The sequence below is a fragment of the Bison bison genome, unplaced genomic scaffold (assembly GCF_000754665.1).
Source record: "Bison bison bison isolate TAMUID 2011002044 unplaced genomic scaffold, Bison_UMD1.0 scf7180017864239, whole genome shotgun sequence".
In the NCBI taxonomy this organism is placed as follows: Eukaryota; Metazoa; Chordata; class Mammalia; order Artiodactyla; family Bovidae; genus Bison; species Bison bison.
This window is the reverse complement of record NW_011494811.1, coordinates 1111167-1129349: the sequence shown is the minus strand read 5'-3', so window position 1 is coordinate 1129349 and position 18183 is coordinate 1111167. Positions and strand designations below refer to the sequence as shown.

General features: G+C 45.3%; 1 protein-coding gene across 1 annotated transcript in view; it reads right to left on the bottom strand.

Annotated features, from left to right (window-relative positions):
• MAP3K9 (mitogen-activated protein kinase kinase kinase 9) overlaps positions 1–15242 on the bottom strand; it is a 71965-nt gene extending 56723 nt beyond the window's left edge. Inside the window, exon 1 of the mRNA XM_010846670.1 lies at positions 14835–15242. Coding sequence (XP_010844972.1) covers positions 14835–15066 — 232 coding nt within the window. The 5' untranslated portion in view covers positions 15067–15242. The remainder of the gene's footprint in view (positions 1–14834) is intronic.
• Positions 15243–18183: the final 2941 nt, after the last annotated feature.

Below are 18183 nucleotides of genomic sequence, written 5' to 3'. Positions count from 1 at the left end.
ATTTGAGGCTGGAGGAGGAAACAGCAGGCACACCATAGAGACCCATCACATCACCTTGCGAGGGAGGGAGCCCCAGCCACAAAGGCTCAAAACAGTGGGGGCTGCCATTTTGAACCACAAGTCCTTAACTGTCCTAGAAAGCTAAGAGACACAGATTAAAGCTTCCTGTGAATCATTCCTCAACCTCTCTGCCTAAGTAGGGAGGGACCAACCTCCAGACCTCCTCAGGTCAGACTAGCTTTGTTCTGACTCACCGTCTTCCTGTCGGTGCCACGGATGCTCTTGCCAATACCTTCCTTCCACCTCCATGCCCACTGGGATGGGTGAGACAAGGCGTGTTGCCTTCACCTTTCCAGCCTACCTCCAAAGAATACTGTTCTTCCTCTGGGATGGAGTTGAAGATCTTACTATGGCAGTAAAACTCAAGACTACACAGATTCTCAAGGTGGCACAGTTCAGTTTCCAGGAGAAGGCCTGCCTGTTCCTTCCTTCCTTGATACCTGGGAAGCTGGGCATATTGGGCACAGCCAGAAACTGCTTGGGAATAAGCTCCACTGCCTTATGTGTTGTTATTAAAGAACTTCTTCCTTTTTCCTGAGCAGGGACACTCTTACTCTTCCTGGAAGGTTGTTATCGGTAAACTTCCCATTCCCAGTCACTTCTCCTATATACTACATATCAAATCAAGCACCAAAAAGCTTATGATGGGCCTAAAACTGGCCAGATTCATGGTCCATCCAACCTAGAGCCACGCAAATAAGGCCAGACTCACATGTTAGAATGTGAGCAGAGATGTGTTCAATGGCCAGAGGAGGATCCTAAAGTAATTCCAAATTAGGTGGACTTGACTTATTTTCTTAGGCAGAGGGCTCATGTCCACTGCAACACTTCTTTAATCCATTTTTTTCCTCCCACTCATTGTCTTTACACAAAGCAGCCCACAAATTTCCTGCTTAAAATTCCATTTTACAAAATGTTTCTGTTGGGCTGAATGTGCAGGATTCTAGTCCTTGTCCCCTTGCCTGTCCTCCCATCACAAAAGCGCAAAAGTACAAGTAGCAACAGAGTCAAAATTCTGTCTGTGAGGCAGGAGAAGGGGACAGTTGGGAAGCTTCACTTAAAAGAGATCTGTGCGTGTGTGCTCAGTCTGACTCTTTATGATCCCATGGACTGTAGCCCTCCAGGATCCTCTGTCCATGAAACTTTTCAGGCAAGAATACTGGAATGTGCTGCCATTTCCTCCTCCAGGGGATCTTCCCAAGCCAGGGATCGAACTCGCATCTCCAGCATCTCCTGCATTGGCAGGTGGATTCTTTACCTGTAAGAGTTTGGGTGCTATTCCCTCAGCGATCAGTCCTAATCAGGGCAGTAAGGAATGAATGGTGAAAAGTCTACAGCAAATCCCCTACATACAAACCTTCAAGGCATAAACTTTCAAAGATACGAACATGTATCTGGTTCCAGCAAGGAATCAGAACCTGTGTCATCAGCATCAGCTGTGAGTGAAATTGCAGCTTGCCCTCCGTATCCTACAGCTGAGGATTCTTCAGCTCTACTATCTTCCACCTCCTTCCCCACCTGCAGTCAGTAACTCTTCTTGCCTGTGTGCCTGATGCCAGACCCTGTATTCTAGCTGTTGTACTTTTCAAGGTACTGTACTATAAGATTAAAATCATTATTTTTTGTGCTTGTCTTTTATATACTATTTGTATGAAAAGTATTATAAACCTATTACAGTACAGTACTATATAGCCGATTGTGTTAGTTGGGTAACTAGGCTAACTTTATTGGACTTAAAACTGACCTTATGAATGTGCTCTTAGAAGGGAACTCATTCATATATAGGGGATTTACTGTGACTTCTTTTTCACAGCATTAATCTAAGAATATAAGCGGGCACCACAAAGCATGCCTAGCAAGCTGTCTTCCACGGGGCATGGAATTGCCATACTGGTGCAACACAGTCCATCTGGTTACACACTCAGCTGCAAAAGCAGTGCCCCAGGAAGGCCTGCTTACCTCCCAGATGACACGGAGCTAAGAGTTGTGACATCTGAACAACCACGAAGGGCTGTGCCATTAATAAATGTGTCCAGACACTTTCTAAATGTTTACATTACTCTTCTGGTTAGAAATTTTTAAATTCCATAAACAAGCATCTGTGAACTTATCTGGAAATCTAGCAGACACGTCCCTTGTTTAACCAAACACAAAACCATAACATAAACACAAGCAAAACCAAGATAAAACCAATAGAGCAGAAACTTCCAGAGGCGCCAGAGGCCCCTGAGCTGGAACAGTGCAGGATCACCCCCCTGCAGCTCCAGATGTGGGGACGATCCGCCCCACAAAGCCACGGGATTCGAGTTCAGGCACCCTCATTCTCTAGTTCTGTTCTTGGGCAAGGTGTTAAGCCTCTCTCAACCTCAGTTTCCTCTACCGTTAAATGGGGGTGATCACCACCTCTGCCTGGAGTACCTTAGATACTGTTCCAAATCAACCCCTATGGCACCAAATACAAAATATGATTATTCTTCATCCTAACTCTAAGAATACGGGGGGTGGGGAAAGTAAAGGGACATGTATTGCTTCACCATGAATAACAAGCTAAGGGAACAAAATCAGATAGTGCCACAGCACATTAATCATCTTAAATCACCCTAGAGAAGCTTTTCCTGGGAAAACGTAAGTTGATTTTCCATTACCATCCATGGGACTTGATGGAGTATCCTTCCATGTCACCAGCTGCTATGCACTTGGGACAGACAAGTAATTTAATCCAAATAATTAGGAAGGGTAGGTCTCCTATGGCATTGTGGGTAGGGAGGGGAGAAGAATTGCCAATGGTAGTGAGATTACTGATCCACCCCTGGGCCTCCTATATCTAAATTCAGGTAGCCAGGAGTTCACTACTTAAGATATAAAAATGTTTTTCAATCAGATTAAAAAATGGGCCAGGATAGAAATTTTTCCTAAGAAGATACACAGACGGCCAACAGGCACACGAAAAGCTGTCCAACATCACTAATCATCAGGAAAACGCAAATTAAAACCACAGTGAGGGTTACCTTTTGTGTACCTGACCTTGCACACGTTAGAGTGGCTACTACCAAAAAAAAAAAGAGCAAGTGTTGGTGAGGGTGTGGGGGAATGGGGAATCCTTGTGCACTGTTGGTGGGAATGTAAACTGGTGCGGCCACTATAGAGAACAGTATGAGGTTCCTCAAGGAAATTTTAAATATAGAAGGACCTTATGATCCAGCAATCCCACTTCTGGGTATATATCCAAAGGAGATGAGATCACTATCCAGAAGAGATATCTCCACTTACATGTTCACTGTAGCATTATTCACAATTAGCAAGTTACATAAAAAAACTAAGTGTCTGTCTTTGGATGAACGGGTAAAGACGAAGTGTATATATATTATGGAATATTATTCAGCTATAAAAAAAAGAAACCCTGCCATTTGTGACAACATGGATGCACCTTGAGGGTATTACACTAAGTGAAAAAAGTCAAAGACACATACTGTATGATCTCACTTACCTGTGGAATCTTAAAAAAAAGTCAAAGTCATAGAAACAGAACAGAATGGTGGTTCCCAGGGGCTGAGAGGTGGGAGAAACGAGATGCCAGTCAAAGAGTACAAACTTCCAGTTATAAGATAAATAAGTTCTGGGGATCTAATGTACAGCATGGAGACTATAGTTAACAACACTGGATTATATGCTTGAAAGCTGCTAGGAGAATAAATCTTAAATGTTCTCACCACACAAAAACACAGTAATTATGTGAGGTGATGGATGCGTTAACTACTCCTACTGTGGTGATCATTTCACAATATTTATGCGTATCAGGTAATCATGTTGTACACCTTAAATGTACACAATGCTATATGTCAATCATATCTCAGCCATACTGGTGGGGGGGGGAAGAAACAAAGATTTTTTTACTGTTTTTTTCCTCCTGAAAATTAAACCACCTAGAAAACCAGTGAATACTGTTATCCTTCTACATAATACAGAGAAGAAAATGACCAAGTTCCTGTTGGCAAGCAGGAAAGACAGACTTCACTCCGACCTCCAGGTCCTGTAAGTTAGTCATCGCTGATTCCCTGGTTGGTGTCAAGAGCCTCAAGCCACCACTGCCCACCACACCACAGGCAGAGTAACTGGCCATTGTCAGGGTCTGGGAGTGGCTGAGAGAAAGAACACAGTCACGAGATTCAGGAACCCAGCACGCCACTCAACTTCTCCAGGTCACAAAAGAAGGTTCCTTTAAGCTCTAACCTTACCAATAGTCACAAGAGAAAATTAGGGTCACTGGAAACTGAAGACTATCTCTGTTTCACTCAGCCATGGCCCTTTGCCCTTCCTCTTGGATTCTGAAGCTTAACAGAAGGCAGGAACAAATAAATATAATAAATGTCCAGATAGTCTGTGAACTATGACTATAATGGTAGGAGAAGATGAGGTCTATTGAGCAAATCATATACAACCATTAAAACAGCCAGATTTGCACAGTGGAATCTGGGATAACTTTTTTTTCCCAATCATCATCCTTCTTCCTGTTACACTGCTGTATCAGGCACACCAGGTTGGAAACAAGTCACTAGGATTTGCAGGGGAAGATCTTACCTTCAAGATCCATCACTACCTCGCCCTTGTGCCAGGTTTGGGGTGCCCCAACTCTGCTCCCAGGGATGGGCAGACAGACGGAGCCTTCAGAGGTAGGCAATTCCAGAGGCAGACATTAGGCGTCTGACTTTCCAAGCAACTTCAAGGAACCCTTTCCATAGGGCCCCAAGCTCCCAAAAAGTTTATGGAAGCCAAGGCTGGACAACCATAAAGGCAGCTCACTCAGTAAAGGAGTTTGAGTCCATCCGGAAAGGAAGTAGGAACAGAAAAGGCAAGATTTCACAGCAAAATTGGAACTGCTGCCAAACATCTGGACTGCCATATGTAAGTCCTATGTTAGGCAGGGTAGGGGAGCAGGGGAGACAGGAGCAGGGAAGATGGAAGAAGGAAAAACAACAACACTTCTGCTGTCAAGAATCCTAGTGGGCAGGGTATAAATTAGGAGATTAGGATTAACATATACACACTATATATAAAACAGACAACCAACATGGACCTACATACATATTGGTTCTCCAGTGGTTAGGACTCTGAGCTTTCACTGCTGAGGAACTAAGATCCCACGGCACATGGTGTGCCCCCCACCCCAAAAAAACTTACTGAAAAAAAAATCTATAGTGCAATTGGAGAAAATATAAATAAAATGCTGAAAATACAACTATAAGACAAATCATACCCAAAAGTACAAGATCACTAATTGTGGATGTAAATACTGAGGGAATATAGCTGCTGGAATTACAATAGATGTATGTGCCACTTACTGTGTGTTGGGCACTGCTAAGAGCTACACCTACACGATTTTATTTAATCCTCACTTCCACCCAGTAAAATGAGGGAAGTGGGATTACAATTATTCCCATTTTACATTTGCAGAAACCAAGAGAGTACATCCTTTTCTGAAGGTCCCAGCGAGCATCAGAGCGAGGATTCAAAACCAGTGTCACCCAGAGCTCACGTGGGCTCATTTGAAGTGGAAAAGGGGGTTCATCTCTCAAGTGTGGGCTCTAAAGGAGGAGAGCTTGAGTGTTTTCTGGAGAAGGTATCTGGGGGCAAGGGGATTCATGCACGGGAAAAGGCACAAGGCTGGAATTTGTGATGATCAAAACCACAAACATTTCTTGAGGAACTTTTAAGTGCTGGGCACAACCAGATTTGGAAATAAAGCTGTAATACCAAGGAAAAGAGGAAATCATACTCCATTCTCCTTCCAAAAGAAGACAATAACACTTAAAATAAAATCTCTTTCACCCACTCTGAATATTCCAGGGTCTCAAAAGAAACCATGCCACAAAAATGCTACATTGATTTGGGTAAGTCGGGACTGGGATGCAAGAAAGGGCATTCCCTTTGACCTTGGCAGCAGACGAAAGAGCAAGAGAAATATATTGCCTTCCTCCTGGGGCAAAAGCATTTTAATTGTCAGCTGAGAGGCCAGCAGAGCCATAAAACTGGCCAGCTGTCCCATTCAATCAGGCCAAAGGCCATAACAAGACAAGGCAGTGTTCTCAGGGGGCCAAGTGCTCGGAGTTAAGGCTGGGTCCAGAGATAGCAAGAGGCCCGCACACAGCAGGAAGGAGCGGCTGGGGATCGATGCCTTCCGTGGCTTCAGCTGAAACAAATCTGCCCGTTTTGGTGGAGAAGGAAATGGCAACCCACTCCAGTATTCTTGCCTGGAAAATCCCATGGACAGAGGAGCCCGGTAGGCTACAGTCCATGGACTCGCAAAGAGTCGGACACGACTGAGTGACTTCACTTTCTTTTTCGTGAGAGGGATAAAACTACCCCTGGCTGACTTGGCAGAAAGCAGGGCTTTCTGGCTGCCTAAATCCCCATACTACTTTAAAAAGGGAAACCCAACTAGAGCCTGTGTATACCTAAAATAACAAGAGATAGAAACAGCGGGGAAAGGGGCAGCCCTTCACTGAATGTGGTTCCGGGTGATACCTTCACGGTAAGTTTCTTCGGTCGTGTCCGACTCACTGCAACCCCATGGACTGTAGCCCGCCAGGTTCCTCTGTCCATGGAATTCTCCAGGCAGGAATACTGGAGTGGGTTGCCATGCCCTCCTCCAGGGGATCTTCCTGACCCAGAGATCAAACTGGTGCGTTTCTTATGTCTTTTGCATTGGCAGGCGGGTTCTTTACCACTAGCACCACCTGGGGAGCCCAGGTGATACTTGGCGCACATCATTTCAGGCCGTCTTAAAACCGCGCTGCTCTCTTTTGTCGTGTCCACGTGTTACAGATGAGAATCCTGGAGCTCCAAGAGACACACCCAATGTCAGGGGCACAAGAAGTAGCCTAAATCCGAGTCTCTCTGACTCCCAAGCAGTGTTCCTTCCGTGAGACCACATGGCTCCCAGTGTCAAGCTTAAGGGGGAAATGCTTACTTCTCAAAATCTTTGAGTTTCCCACAGAGAGCAAAACTCCTGGGAAAGTTAGGAAAGAAGGCGAAGTATGATCCACAGCCTTAACACTTCTCATTTCTGTGTCTCACGGCCACTTTTCGTGTGCTGCACAAGCAGTCTCCCTCACTTCTGTTGGTGCTGGGCACAGAGGCACAAGATTAAAAGTGCCTAAGTGGACTGGAGGGCTTCCCTCATGGCTCAGTGGTACAGAATGCCCCTGCTAATGCAGGAGACATGGGTTTGATCTCTGGGTGGGGAAGATCCCCTGGAGAAAGAAATGACAACCCAATCCAGTATCCTTGCCTGGGAAACCCCTTGGACAGAGGAGCCTGGCAGGCTACAGTCCATGGAGGTCGCAAAGAGTCAGACACAACTTAGTGATTAAACAACAAGTGGTCTGGAGCCCTGCCTGAAAAAGCCTTGTGTTGTTGATTCAGAGGACCGAGTGGGAAACCAGCCGCAGAGCTCTGACAGGCCAGGACGCCCCCTCACTCAGCTCCAAGGACAGAGGTGGCCTGTGATGAGCTGCGTCCTGCTTCCAGGAGGAAGGCTGCCCTTGGTATATTCTAGGTCCCTGGCATGATTCACATGGCCGGAGCATCTTGTCTCAGCAAGGCCATCTGTCACGCTCCGAGCAGCAAAGGGGGAAGGGAGAACCTGTGGGCTCCGGTCAGCTGTTTCCCCACTGAACCGCTTGGTGAAGAGTCCCCATCGGGAGCTCTGGCCCCCGCAATGAGCCCAGGAAGCAGGGAGCCTGGGCGCCCTGTAGCGTGACACAGATTTAGACAGAGCGTGGGGTCATCATCCACCCCCGACACACACACATTCACACTGGATCGTGTAATGTCAGCCCCGGGAGGGAGGGATCTCAGAGACCATCTCATCCAAACCTCTCATTTCACAGGTGAGGAATCTGAGGCCCAGAGAGATGATGAGATGTGCCTGGGACCACCCAGCCCGTCTGCCCAGGGGGCACCGGGTCAGTGCTCCTTCCACTGCCCCATCCTCTTCTTACCCAGACGCCCAACTAAGAAGCTCTCCTTTCGCCATAACCTGCTCTGAGCCTCAGATGAGTATAAGCTGTAACCCTCTTCTCCCAAAATTAGTATGAGCTGTAACCCTCTTCCTTCCAAACCTACACACATTCTGCATAGATCCTTCCTTAATAAGAGAAGCAAGTGTGGTTGAGCAGGAAGCTGATGGGGGTCCTGACAGGGACTTCTAGGTAAAGAGATGGGTGACCTGGGAAGAAGCTCTCTTTTCCTTTTGCCTCAACCAGACCACTGTCTCCACTGTGTCCCAGTTTCCCATCCATAAGTGATCCCGAGCTACCTCCTGGGAATGGGGGAAAGCACCAAGTCAGGAATGGAAAACTGTCCAAGAGCCACGGCGGGGAAGGAGACACAGACAGACTCCTGTCTCCTCCGAGATCCCAAAGCACAAACCTTGACCCTGAGCAATGACAGTCCCACAGGCCACCTGCAGAAAGGGGAGATGGCTACTTAGCTGTTACCAGGTTTGGGGTGGCGGGTGTGGGGAAGAGAAGACAGAACAATTTCCCTGACTTTCAAGGTAACCAAGGCTCGAATCAGAGGAAACAGAAATAGCAGGGAAGGGACAGAAGAATGGTGTGGAAATTCACAATTTCCATCCTTTATCCAAATCCTTTCCTGCCCTGAACCCAACCCTTACCATGGTGTTCTCCCTAAGCTCAGGGCTCAGTCATAGTCCAGGGACACCTACCAAGATCGTCCATACAACACAATCCTCTGACCACGCCAGCACAGGCTCTGCAGGTACCTACATGCTCTCCAGGGCCTGGCTTCTCCCTGCACCTGAGTAAGTTACAGAGCAGAACCCAGGGTTGCCAGAGGAAAAACAGGTGGGCAGCCTCCCCCAGCAAGCTGGGCAGAATGAGGGCAAATGTTCCACGAAGAGGGAAGCGCCCTTTGCGAATCCTAAGAAGGGGACCCGAGCCCCTCCAACTTCAGGAAAGGGCTGAGGCGAGAGAATCCATGGGGAGTGTTCAGGCACCATCACCTCCTGGGGGGCCGTGCTTGCACTGGGCTGGTTTTAGGTCCTTCTCTGTGACCCCACAGGGAACTCCTTGAGGGCAGGGCTGTGTCAATTATAGCCCCAACACCAAGTGCTCAAAATGACACACCAACGAGAGCCATCTCTGCACAGGAGATGGTCATGTTCAGGTGAAAGCAGGAAAGCAAAGCTTCCAGGCAAAGTTGAAGAACTGAGAGGTGCACATGGCTTGCAGCTCAGACCTCCCAGCCTCGCCCGCTGAGTCCCACTCACCAGGATGGTTCTTTGCTTCATTACTGCTTTATTTACTTATGTATTTATTTTGACTTGCAGAATGTGTCTCTGTACCCACAGAAAATGGAATCCATCCACTGAACACAATACTTTAGGACATGCCTCGTATACCTGCTGGGTAACCTTAGAAAGAGCCTCCTGCTTAGCACTGACTCCAGAGACGGGCTAGCAGGAAGTGGCCAGGTGTGACTTGAGTACAGGAAAATGAGTGGGGTTTGGCCAGGCAGAGAGATGAGGTGAGGGTACCTCTGAAAGCAAGCTTCATCCCACAGCAACAGTAAGTGTGATGAGGGCCCCATGGGTGGGAAGTAATACACAGCAGGTTCCAAGGGAAAGATGAAACTGGCCTGGCTAAAGGGGAAACACCTGCAGAGGAAGAAGAGGGAGATAGGACAGCAAAGACCCGTGAGAAGTTGACATCTGAAAAGAGGAAGGCTAGCTGAGTTCAAGCTGACATTTGAAAAGGCGTGGCTAGTCCCGAACCAAATCCAGTTCATCGCTCACCTCTGCTCTTTCAGCTGTGAAATTAACAATGAGTTCTCATGAGTTAATGACATGTGGACACTAAGACCCAGTAAACACAGTAACATTACTCCTGATTATATAAAACAAAAGCACTACACAAAGTAAGTAGTGGAGCAGTGAGACACCCCAGCTAACCCTGAGCAGAGTGCAGGGAATGGTGCAGCCATGAGGAGTCAGACCTGGTCTCCGGACCAGCACCCAGAGAAACGGGTGCCTGTTTTGAGTCTCTGCTTCCTATTTGTAAAATAAAGACATGCACAGTCTTCACTCTGCAGGGTTGCTGTGAAAATTAGATGGGAACCCACATAAAATGCTTAGATAGGGCCTGACCAAAAGAGAACACTCAATAAGCAGTAGTTGCTTGTTATTATTATTTAGAGGTTTGGTGATGATGATGATTATATACGGGTTTGGTTTAGTTAATATACTATATCTAAATACTGTAGATGTTGTTGCTGTTTAATTGCTAAGTTGTGTCCAACTCTTTTGCGACCCCATGGACTGTAGCCAGCCAGGCTCTTCTGTCCATGGGATTTCCCAGGCAAGAATATTGGAGTGGGGTTACCATTTCCTTCTCCAGGGAATCTTTCTGGCCCATGGATCAAACCCGTGTCTCCTGCTTGGCAGGCAGATTCTTTACACTGAGCCACCTGGGAAGCCAAAATAGTGTAGTGGAAAACTGTAAAACCTTTAAATATCTTGTGGTAGAAGAATATTTATTTAATAAGAAAGTGGTCACAATATAGCAAGTTGGCAGTGGGGAGAGAAAGCAGGCTACAAGCAATGTACTTATTAGGACTTCCTGTGTAAGATTTGGGGCTTCCCAGGTTGCTCTAGCAGTAAAGAACCCACCTGCCAATGAAAGAGACATGGATCAATGTAAGAGACGTGGGTTTGATCCTTGGGTCAGGAAGGTCTCCTGAAGGAGGGCATGGCAACCCACTCCAGTATTCTTGCCTGGAGAATCCCAAGCACAGAGGAGCCTGGCAGGCTACAGTCCACAGGATCACAGTCACACACAACTGAAGTGACTTAGCACACACACAGTTAAGATTTAGGGGTGAAAAGAAATATGCAAAAATGCCAAAAAAAAAAGGAAAAACACACACTGCGTTTAGCTCTATGTTCTTCCATGTTTTTTAATGGGAGGAAAGACGTTAATAACAAAAGTAATACCACTACCTTCACTTTGAGCAAGGCTTTTCATTTTCCATCACCTCATTTTTATACTAATTTTATTTTTAATAGCCCCTATTAAACTGTTATTTTGCCAAATGCCCTTAAGCCAAAACCCTGAACTCCACTTACCTACCCCCAAAAGGACAATCTTTCCACTAAAAGACCATCTTTCACTAATGTCTTTGCTAACAATCAAGTGGCTGGCTTTCCCCAGTGTGAGGAGCAGAGACACATAAATCCACTTTTATAGCCAGGACTTCAGTGAGTAGTGTCAAGAAGAGATGTTGAAGTTAATGATGCACTGCAGTAGAGTAGTAGAAACCGCCCCTTAAATCAGGAGTCTGAGCCACACGTCCCAGCACCTGGCTAACCCTGCTTTATTGGCTGTATAATGGTAAATATCTAATCAATATCTAAGATAACACTTCTTCCCAATGCATGTTCCCAGACTTCATGGTAAGACTGCCAGCTGTTTCCCCACCATCCATGTTCTCTCTCTTCCTTGGTAACAGACCCTGATTATTGGCCAGGATCCATGCCAACCCAGAATAAAACCCTCCACTGCCCAGTGGCCCCTGTGCTAGCCATGCCTACGGGACTCCATTCTAGCCACTGAATACAGGCAGATGTGTTGTGCTGGATTTCTAGGAAGCTAAAGGGAGACGACTCAGCCACAGGAGCAGCTTCCTCTGTGCTTCTGCTTTTCCTGCTCCTTCAGGCCTGTGACTCAGACCAAATAATTGGCGTTTCAGAAGTCATCTTGGATCCTAAGGCAACCCTGAGATGCAGTAAAGAGAGGTGGAGATGCTTTAAACACCCCTGGCCTTCCTTTCAAACATGAATGTACACCTTGTTTTAGCCACTGTTACTTTGTTTTGTTTTTTCAAGTTATGGGCATTAAACCAAAACTTACTTCAGATGATACACGAACAACCTAAGATGTTCTATGCTACACATATGTCGTAAATAGCACATGACTTTTTTAAACGGATAATCAGGATATATTATCAGCCTGATAATCAGCCTGATAATCAGCCTTTTAATATATCACTTTTTTACTGAACTTTTTGTAACAGTTAGATTTTATCACCAGCTACTTTGTTTTTTCCACAAGACAGCCCCCATGTGTACCTTACTCTTTTCTCTGGGGGTTCAAAGTCAACTAACACATATAATTCACAGAATTCTGCCCTCACATGACTATGAACAAAATGCGACTCTCTGGAGCTCCTAATAAAAACCAAGAGGAACAGGCCAGTATCCCCAAATCTGCAAAACTCAAAGAAGTTACAACTCTCAAACTGGAGGCAAAGAAGTGACGTAACATTTCTAAAATGATTTTCAAGTCGTGTATACACGGCAATGGAATAAGAACAACAGTGTCATCAGGGCTCATGTTGGATAAATTCAATCACAGACAAACAGCCACCCAATGAGCTACCCCCAACTCACATGTGAGATTTACAGCAAGCATCAACATCAGCACCAACCAGCAGCCCAGTGGACTATGAACATTTCAGGGCATCAGCGGTCTTGCTGGGTGAGGTCCTTTAAAATAGTATGCCCTGCCACCATACACTGTACCTGAAGGTCCCCCTCGGGAATCCTAAGACCCACATTAGGACAAAGGACCACGCTTTTGTCTCCAAGGAGACAGAATGACACTCAGGTCCCCTGCACCTCCTTAGCAAGTTAGCTTTCCCTTCATAAGAGTTTAGACTTCCAAGCATAAATCAGAAAATGTAAAACCTCATATCTGCAGCTTGAAATTATACCCAGATGTAAAACTTCATAGAGGAAATTATTAACTTTTACAATCACCCTGGCCCAAGTTTGTAAATGGGCTCAATTATGTAAGATGAGTGCACAATGCCTAGCTCACCCAGCATGATAAGGATATAAGAATGCATTTTTTAACAATTCAGCTTCTACATCCCATTTTCTACCAACAAATGAGCTTATTCTCACTCCATCATCCAAAGCAATCTCTAGGTAGAAAAAAAAAATTTTTTTTCTTAAAAAGGAAGTCAGCAGAAGTTTTAACTTATTTTATACATTTAAAGGGCTTTCCTGGTGGCTCAGATGGTAAATAATCCATCTGCAATGTGGGAGACCTGGGTTCAATCCCTGGGTTGGGAAGAACCCCTGGAGGAGGGCATGGCAACCCACTCCAGGATTCTTGCCTGGAGAATCCCCATGGCCAGAGAAGCCTATAGTCCATGGGGTTGCAAGGAGTCGGACCGACTAAGCGCACACACACACACATTTAAAGAACAGAATTGTGCAGGAAGGATGAGAATAATCATATAGTAAAGAGAGAGAATAATGGCAGAAGGAAAAGAGAAACCAGATTTATTTCATGGAACTGAAATCCTTCACATGCATTATATCCAAAATACATATCTAATGCTCCATACTCACCAGGAGGAAATTTGTTCTTATTAAAGGGGAAGAGGATACATGTAGATGAGGTAAGGGTAACAAATGCTATTTTAAAGTAAGTTGGAAAGTATATTTCTGTATATGTGGGCCATATATGCTTTTTAAATGTCTGGGAAAATATGCCAAATGCAATATATACACTTCCAGAAGGAAAACACTATGGGTGATCCTTCTTTCTGTTTATCTACAGTTCCTAATTTTTAGAACAAAAGCACTTACTACCTATGTTATTTAAAATGTATTTTTTAAAGTTAACAGATTCACAATAGCATCAAGACAAAAATAAGCCACATGTGGAACAACCAGGAGGAAAACAAGGTCTAAAGGATTTCTGGGCTCAAAGCTGAAGGACACAGAGCGTGAAATTTCTGGGACCCCAAACTCCTAACGCCCTCCTCTCTGGACAGGCTGCCCAAAGTGACTTTAGGCATATACCACTTAGCAAATTGTATCCTCTCTACCATGCACTTTAGGCCAGGGAAAGTCCAAATTACCACACAAAAGAAGCATACTCCCAAGGCCTGCTGATTCAGCTAAGGAAAGAGACTGAAGTTTATACCAACCCACCATTTAATTATGTCTAACACTTGCTTTACAATCTGGTTTATGGGTTCTAGATGTTTAATAAACAGTTACTTCTCAGTTCCCTGCTATTAAACACTATGTAGTTATGACTATTAATTAATACCACCTTGAGGCTCTCAGGAGAGCTGTAGGTCTACCAGTGAGGTCGTGTTCCCCAAGCTGACACGGTTACCTGAACGGGCCTCATGGCTTCAACAATACGCCTCCTCTCTCTTATACCCCTTCTCTGGTGGGAACTCAGGTTGGATAGTTCAGACAGAAATGCAAACAGATGGTATTGGTTTGCTTTATCTATTGTTTCACGGAGGAGGAAAACTCCTTTTGTGTTCAGAAGCACCCACCCTTCCCTCAAAATGGAAAAACGCATCTAAGTGTTTTGTTTGAACAGCACATCACAGAGTCACACACTGCCAACCATGCCTGCTAATTGGGTTTTTTTCTTTTTTTGGTATTTTTCTTCTCTTTTTTTTGGTAATTTTTTTTTTCCTTTTTCTTTCTCTTTTTGGCTGTGCCATGTGGCATACAAGATCTTGGTTCCCCAACCATGCCCTCTACAGTGGAAGCACGGAGCCCTAACCACTGAACTGCCAGAGAATTCCCGAAGGATGGACTGGCTTTAAGCAGGGCATTTCACTGCCCACTAAGATTCCTGAGACATCCACTTCAACCCAAGCTATGACAGGGTCTGAAAGTGATCTCAAGCCCTCCAGCCCCACCTCTCTGTACTCACTGTTGCTGGATTTAAGGTCACGGTGGATGATGGGGACAATCGCCTCATCATGTAAGTAGTTCATCCCTCTGGCAATCTGCACGGCCCAGTTCACCAGGATGTCTGGGGGAATCCTTTTCCCAGATAACACTCTATTCAAAGGCCCTCCACGAGCAAACTCCATGACCAAGCAGAGGTTGGGTTCCTTCAGACACACCCCCCGAAGGGCAATGATGTTGGGGTGCTTCAGCATGGCAAAGAGCTTGGCCTCCTGGCGGACGTTCTCTATGGTCTGGCTGATGTCCTCGTCGGGATCATGGCGAGCTGCTTTCACAGCGACCTCATCCCCTATCCAGAAAGCACGATAGACCTTCCCAAAGCCCCCGATGCCGATAATCTCTTCCAAGGTCAGCTCCGCAAAATCAATCTCTAACACTGAGAAAGAACAGGAAAAAAGGAGCAAGTCAAAAACATTTGAAAAACACCATTTAATCACCCATTTACCTAGCTGGGTAAACACAACAAGCTGTCTGTTCACTTGGCTTTTCAGTCTCCCCGCAATAAACTCCCCAAGGACAGGAAAAGTGGGTAACATTTTTTTCTGTGGCCAGCGCGTTATCTTTAGTGACTGGCACATAGTAGGTATTCAATAAGTATTCACGAAATAACTTCTACTTGGAACTTCATGAAGAATACTGTACTGAGAGCAACCATTTTAACTAAAAGAAAAACTGGGGGAGATCAGTCCTTGTGTGGCTTGTTCACATTTTACTGTGTATATACCAGGTAGCAAGAAGCATGTAATACAGTGCCAAGGCAGACAGACAACAGCCAAAGTGTGGTGTAAAAGAGTTTCGGTGGTGGTATGATCCGAAGATGAGGGAAATCACTCACTCCCACCACAGGACAGGGGTTAAGAGGGTGGGTGGGAAAAGGATTCTCAAGGAAGGAAACATCTGAAACGGGCCCAAAGAATGAGAGGAAGGGCTATCATCAGGAAATGAAGACCAAGGTGGAGAAGACAGTCCCGGCAGATGGAAGGTCATGAGCCAGAACACAGGGCACGAAGCACTTATTCACAGCAGACATGAGGTGGAGACAACCTAGACGTCCACTGACAGATGAGTGGATAAAGAAGACGTGATGCACACACACAATTGAATGTTACTCGGCCATAAGAAAGAATGAAATCGTGCCATTTGCAACAACATGGGCGGACCTAGAGATTTTCAAAGGAAGGGAAGAAGTCAGACAGAGAAAGACAAACACCGTATAATATCACGTGTACGTGGAATCTAAATTATGAAACAAATGAACTTATCTATGAAACAGTAACAGACTCACAAACACAGCAGACTTGGGGCTGCCAAGAGGGTGAGTGTATTGGAGAGGGACGGAGTGGGAGTCTGGGGTTAGCAGATGCAAACTAGTATATATAGAACGGATAAACAACAAGGTCCTGCTGTTCCTACAAGGGAACTGCATTCAGCATCTTGTGATAAACCATAATGGAAAAGAATATAAGGAAGAAAGTAAGTATATGCATAACTGGATCACTTCGCTATACAGCAGAAATTAACACAGCATTGTAAATCAACTCTACTTCAATAAAGAGAAAAGGCGGGGGTGGGGGGAAGGGAAAGAACATGTGCATGAAGGTATATAGCCTATCAGGAATTTCAGGAGTCCAGGGCAGCTGGATTATATGCATTAGGGTAGATGAGGCTCAAAGTCTTGCTGGGGTCAGACTTGTGACTTAGAAAGAAAACCAACTCTGGCAGCTATGTGGAACGTAATAGCAAAAAGGACCACTAAGGAGACCGTTGCAGTAATCCAGGTACATAAGCACAAGAGTCAAATCTCAGGAGCCGTGAAGGCTGGAGATCAGGGAAAAAAATCAGGAGATCTTCAAAACTTGGTTTTACCAGGACCTGGTGATTAAAGTGTGCAAGAAAGAGGAGTCTCCAAGGCAACATCTTACCCCCACCACAGTTCCAGCCCTGAGGTTCCCAGTGACACCCCCACCCTCTCATTTCCCATCCCAAATCCAGAGTTTGAATCTACCATACTTGACTGTATCTTTAGCTGTTTGGAAAAACTTCCATGGATAGAGAATAATAACCACAAGTGATTATGAATCTTGAGTTAGATATGGTGTTGCTGTACAAGTGAAGTGCTATTTCATGTTTCTCTCATGAAAACCCTATTCTCTGTCTTCTCAGTCTCTTCCCTTGTCTTCACCTAGCTGACCCAGCTGGTCTCAAGTCTCAGCTTAACTATAATCTCCTAGAGGAACTTTTCCTAACCCCTCTACTAAACGAGGCCAGGCCTCCATCAAGCACTCCCATAGCAGTCTCTATTGGCAAGACTCAACAAAGTTATAATTACTTGTTCAATGCCTATTTTCCTACTAGACTGCAAGATGCATGAGGGCTGATCCTCTCTGCCTGACACACCACTGTCCTTTACGTGCTGATTCAGCTGGAGACCAATAGAGAGTAAAGCAAAATGGGGAGAATCTACTTCAGTATGAAAGAAATCAAACTCAAATCTGGGAAAAAGCTGGAACTGGACCTCCTGAAACAAATACAGAGAATAGTCACACTGCTACAAAAGAAAAAACTGAACACAAAGATCACATATTTCTGAACTCTTGGCAAGACCGAAAGAGGAGATGCCCACTGCAGACTGTTCCTTTTTTTTTTTAAACTTTACATAATTGTATTAGTTTTGCCAAATATCAAAATGAATCTGCCACAGGTATACATGTGTTCCCCATCCTGAACCCTCCTCCCTCCTCCCTCCCCATACCATCCCTCTGGGTCGTCCCAGTGCACCAGTCCCAAGCATCCAGCATCGTGCATTGAACCTGGACTGGCATCTCGTTTCATACATGACATTTCACATGTTTCAATGCCATTCTCCCAAATCTTCCCACCCTCTCCCTCTCCCACAGAGTCCATAAGACTGTTCTATACATCAGTGTCTCTTTTGCTGTCTCGTACACCGGGTTATCGTTACCATCTTTCTAAATTCCATATATATGCGTTAGTATACTGTATTTATGTTTTTCCTTCTGGCTTACTTCACTCTGTATAATAGGCTCCAGTTTCATCCACCTCATTAGAACTGATGAGAACAGTGTGGAGATTCCTTAAAAAACTGGAAATAGAACTGCCTTATGATCCAGCAATCCCACTGCTGGGCATACACACTGAGGAAACCAGAAGGGAAAGAGACACGTGTACCCCAATGTTCATCACAGCACTGTTTATAATAGCCTGGACATGGACAGCAACCTAGATGTCCATCAGCAGATGAATGGATAAGAAAGCTGTGGTACATATACACAATGGAGTATTACTCAGCC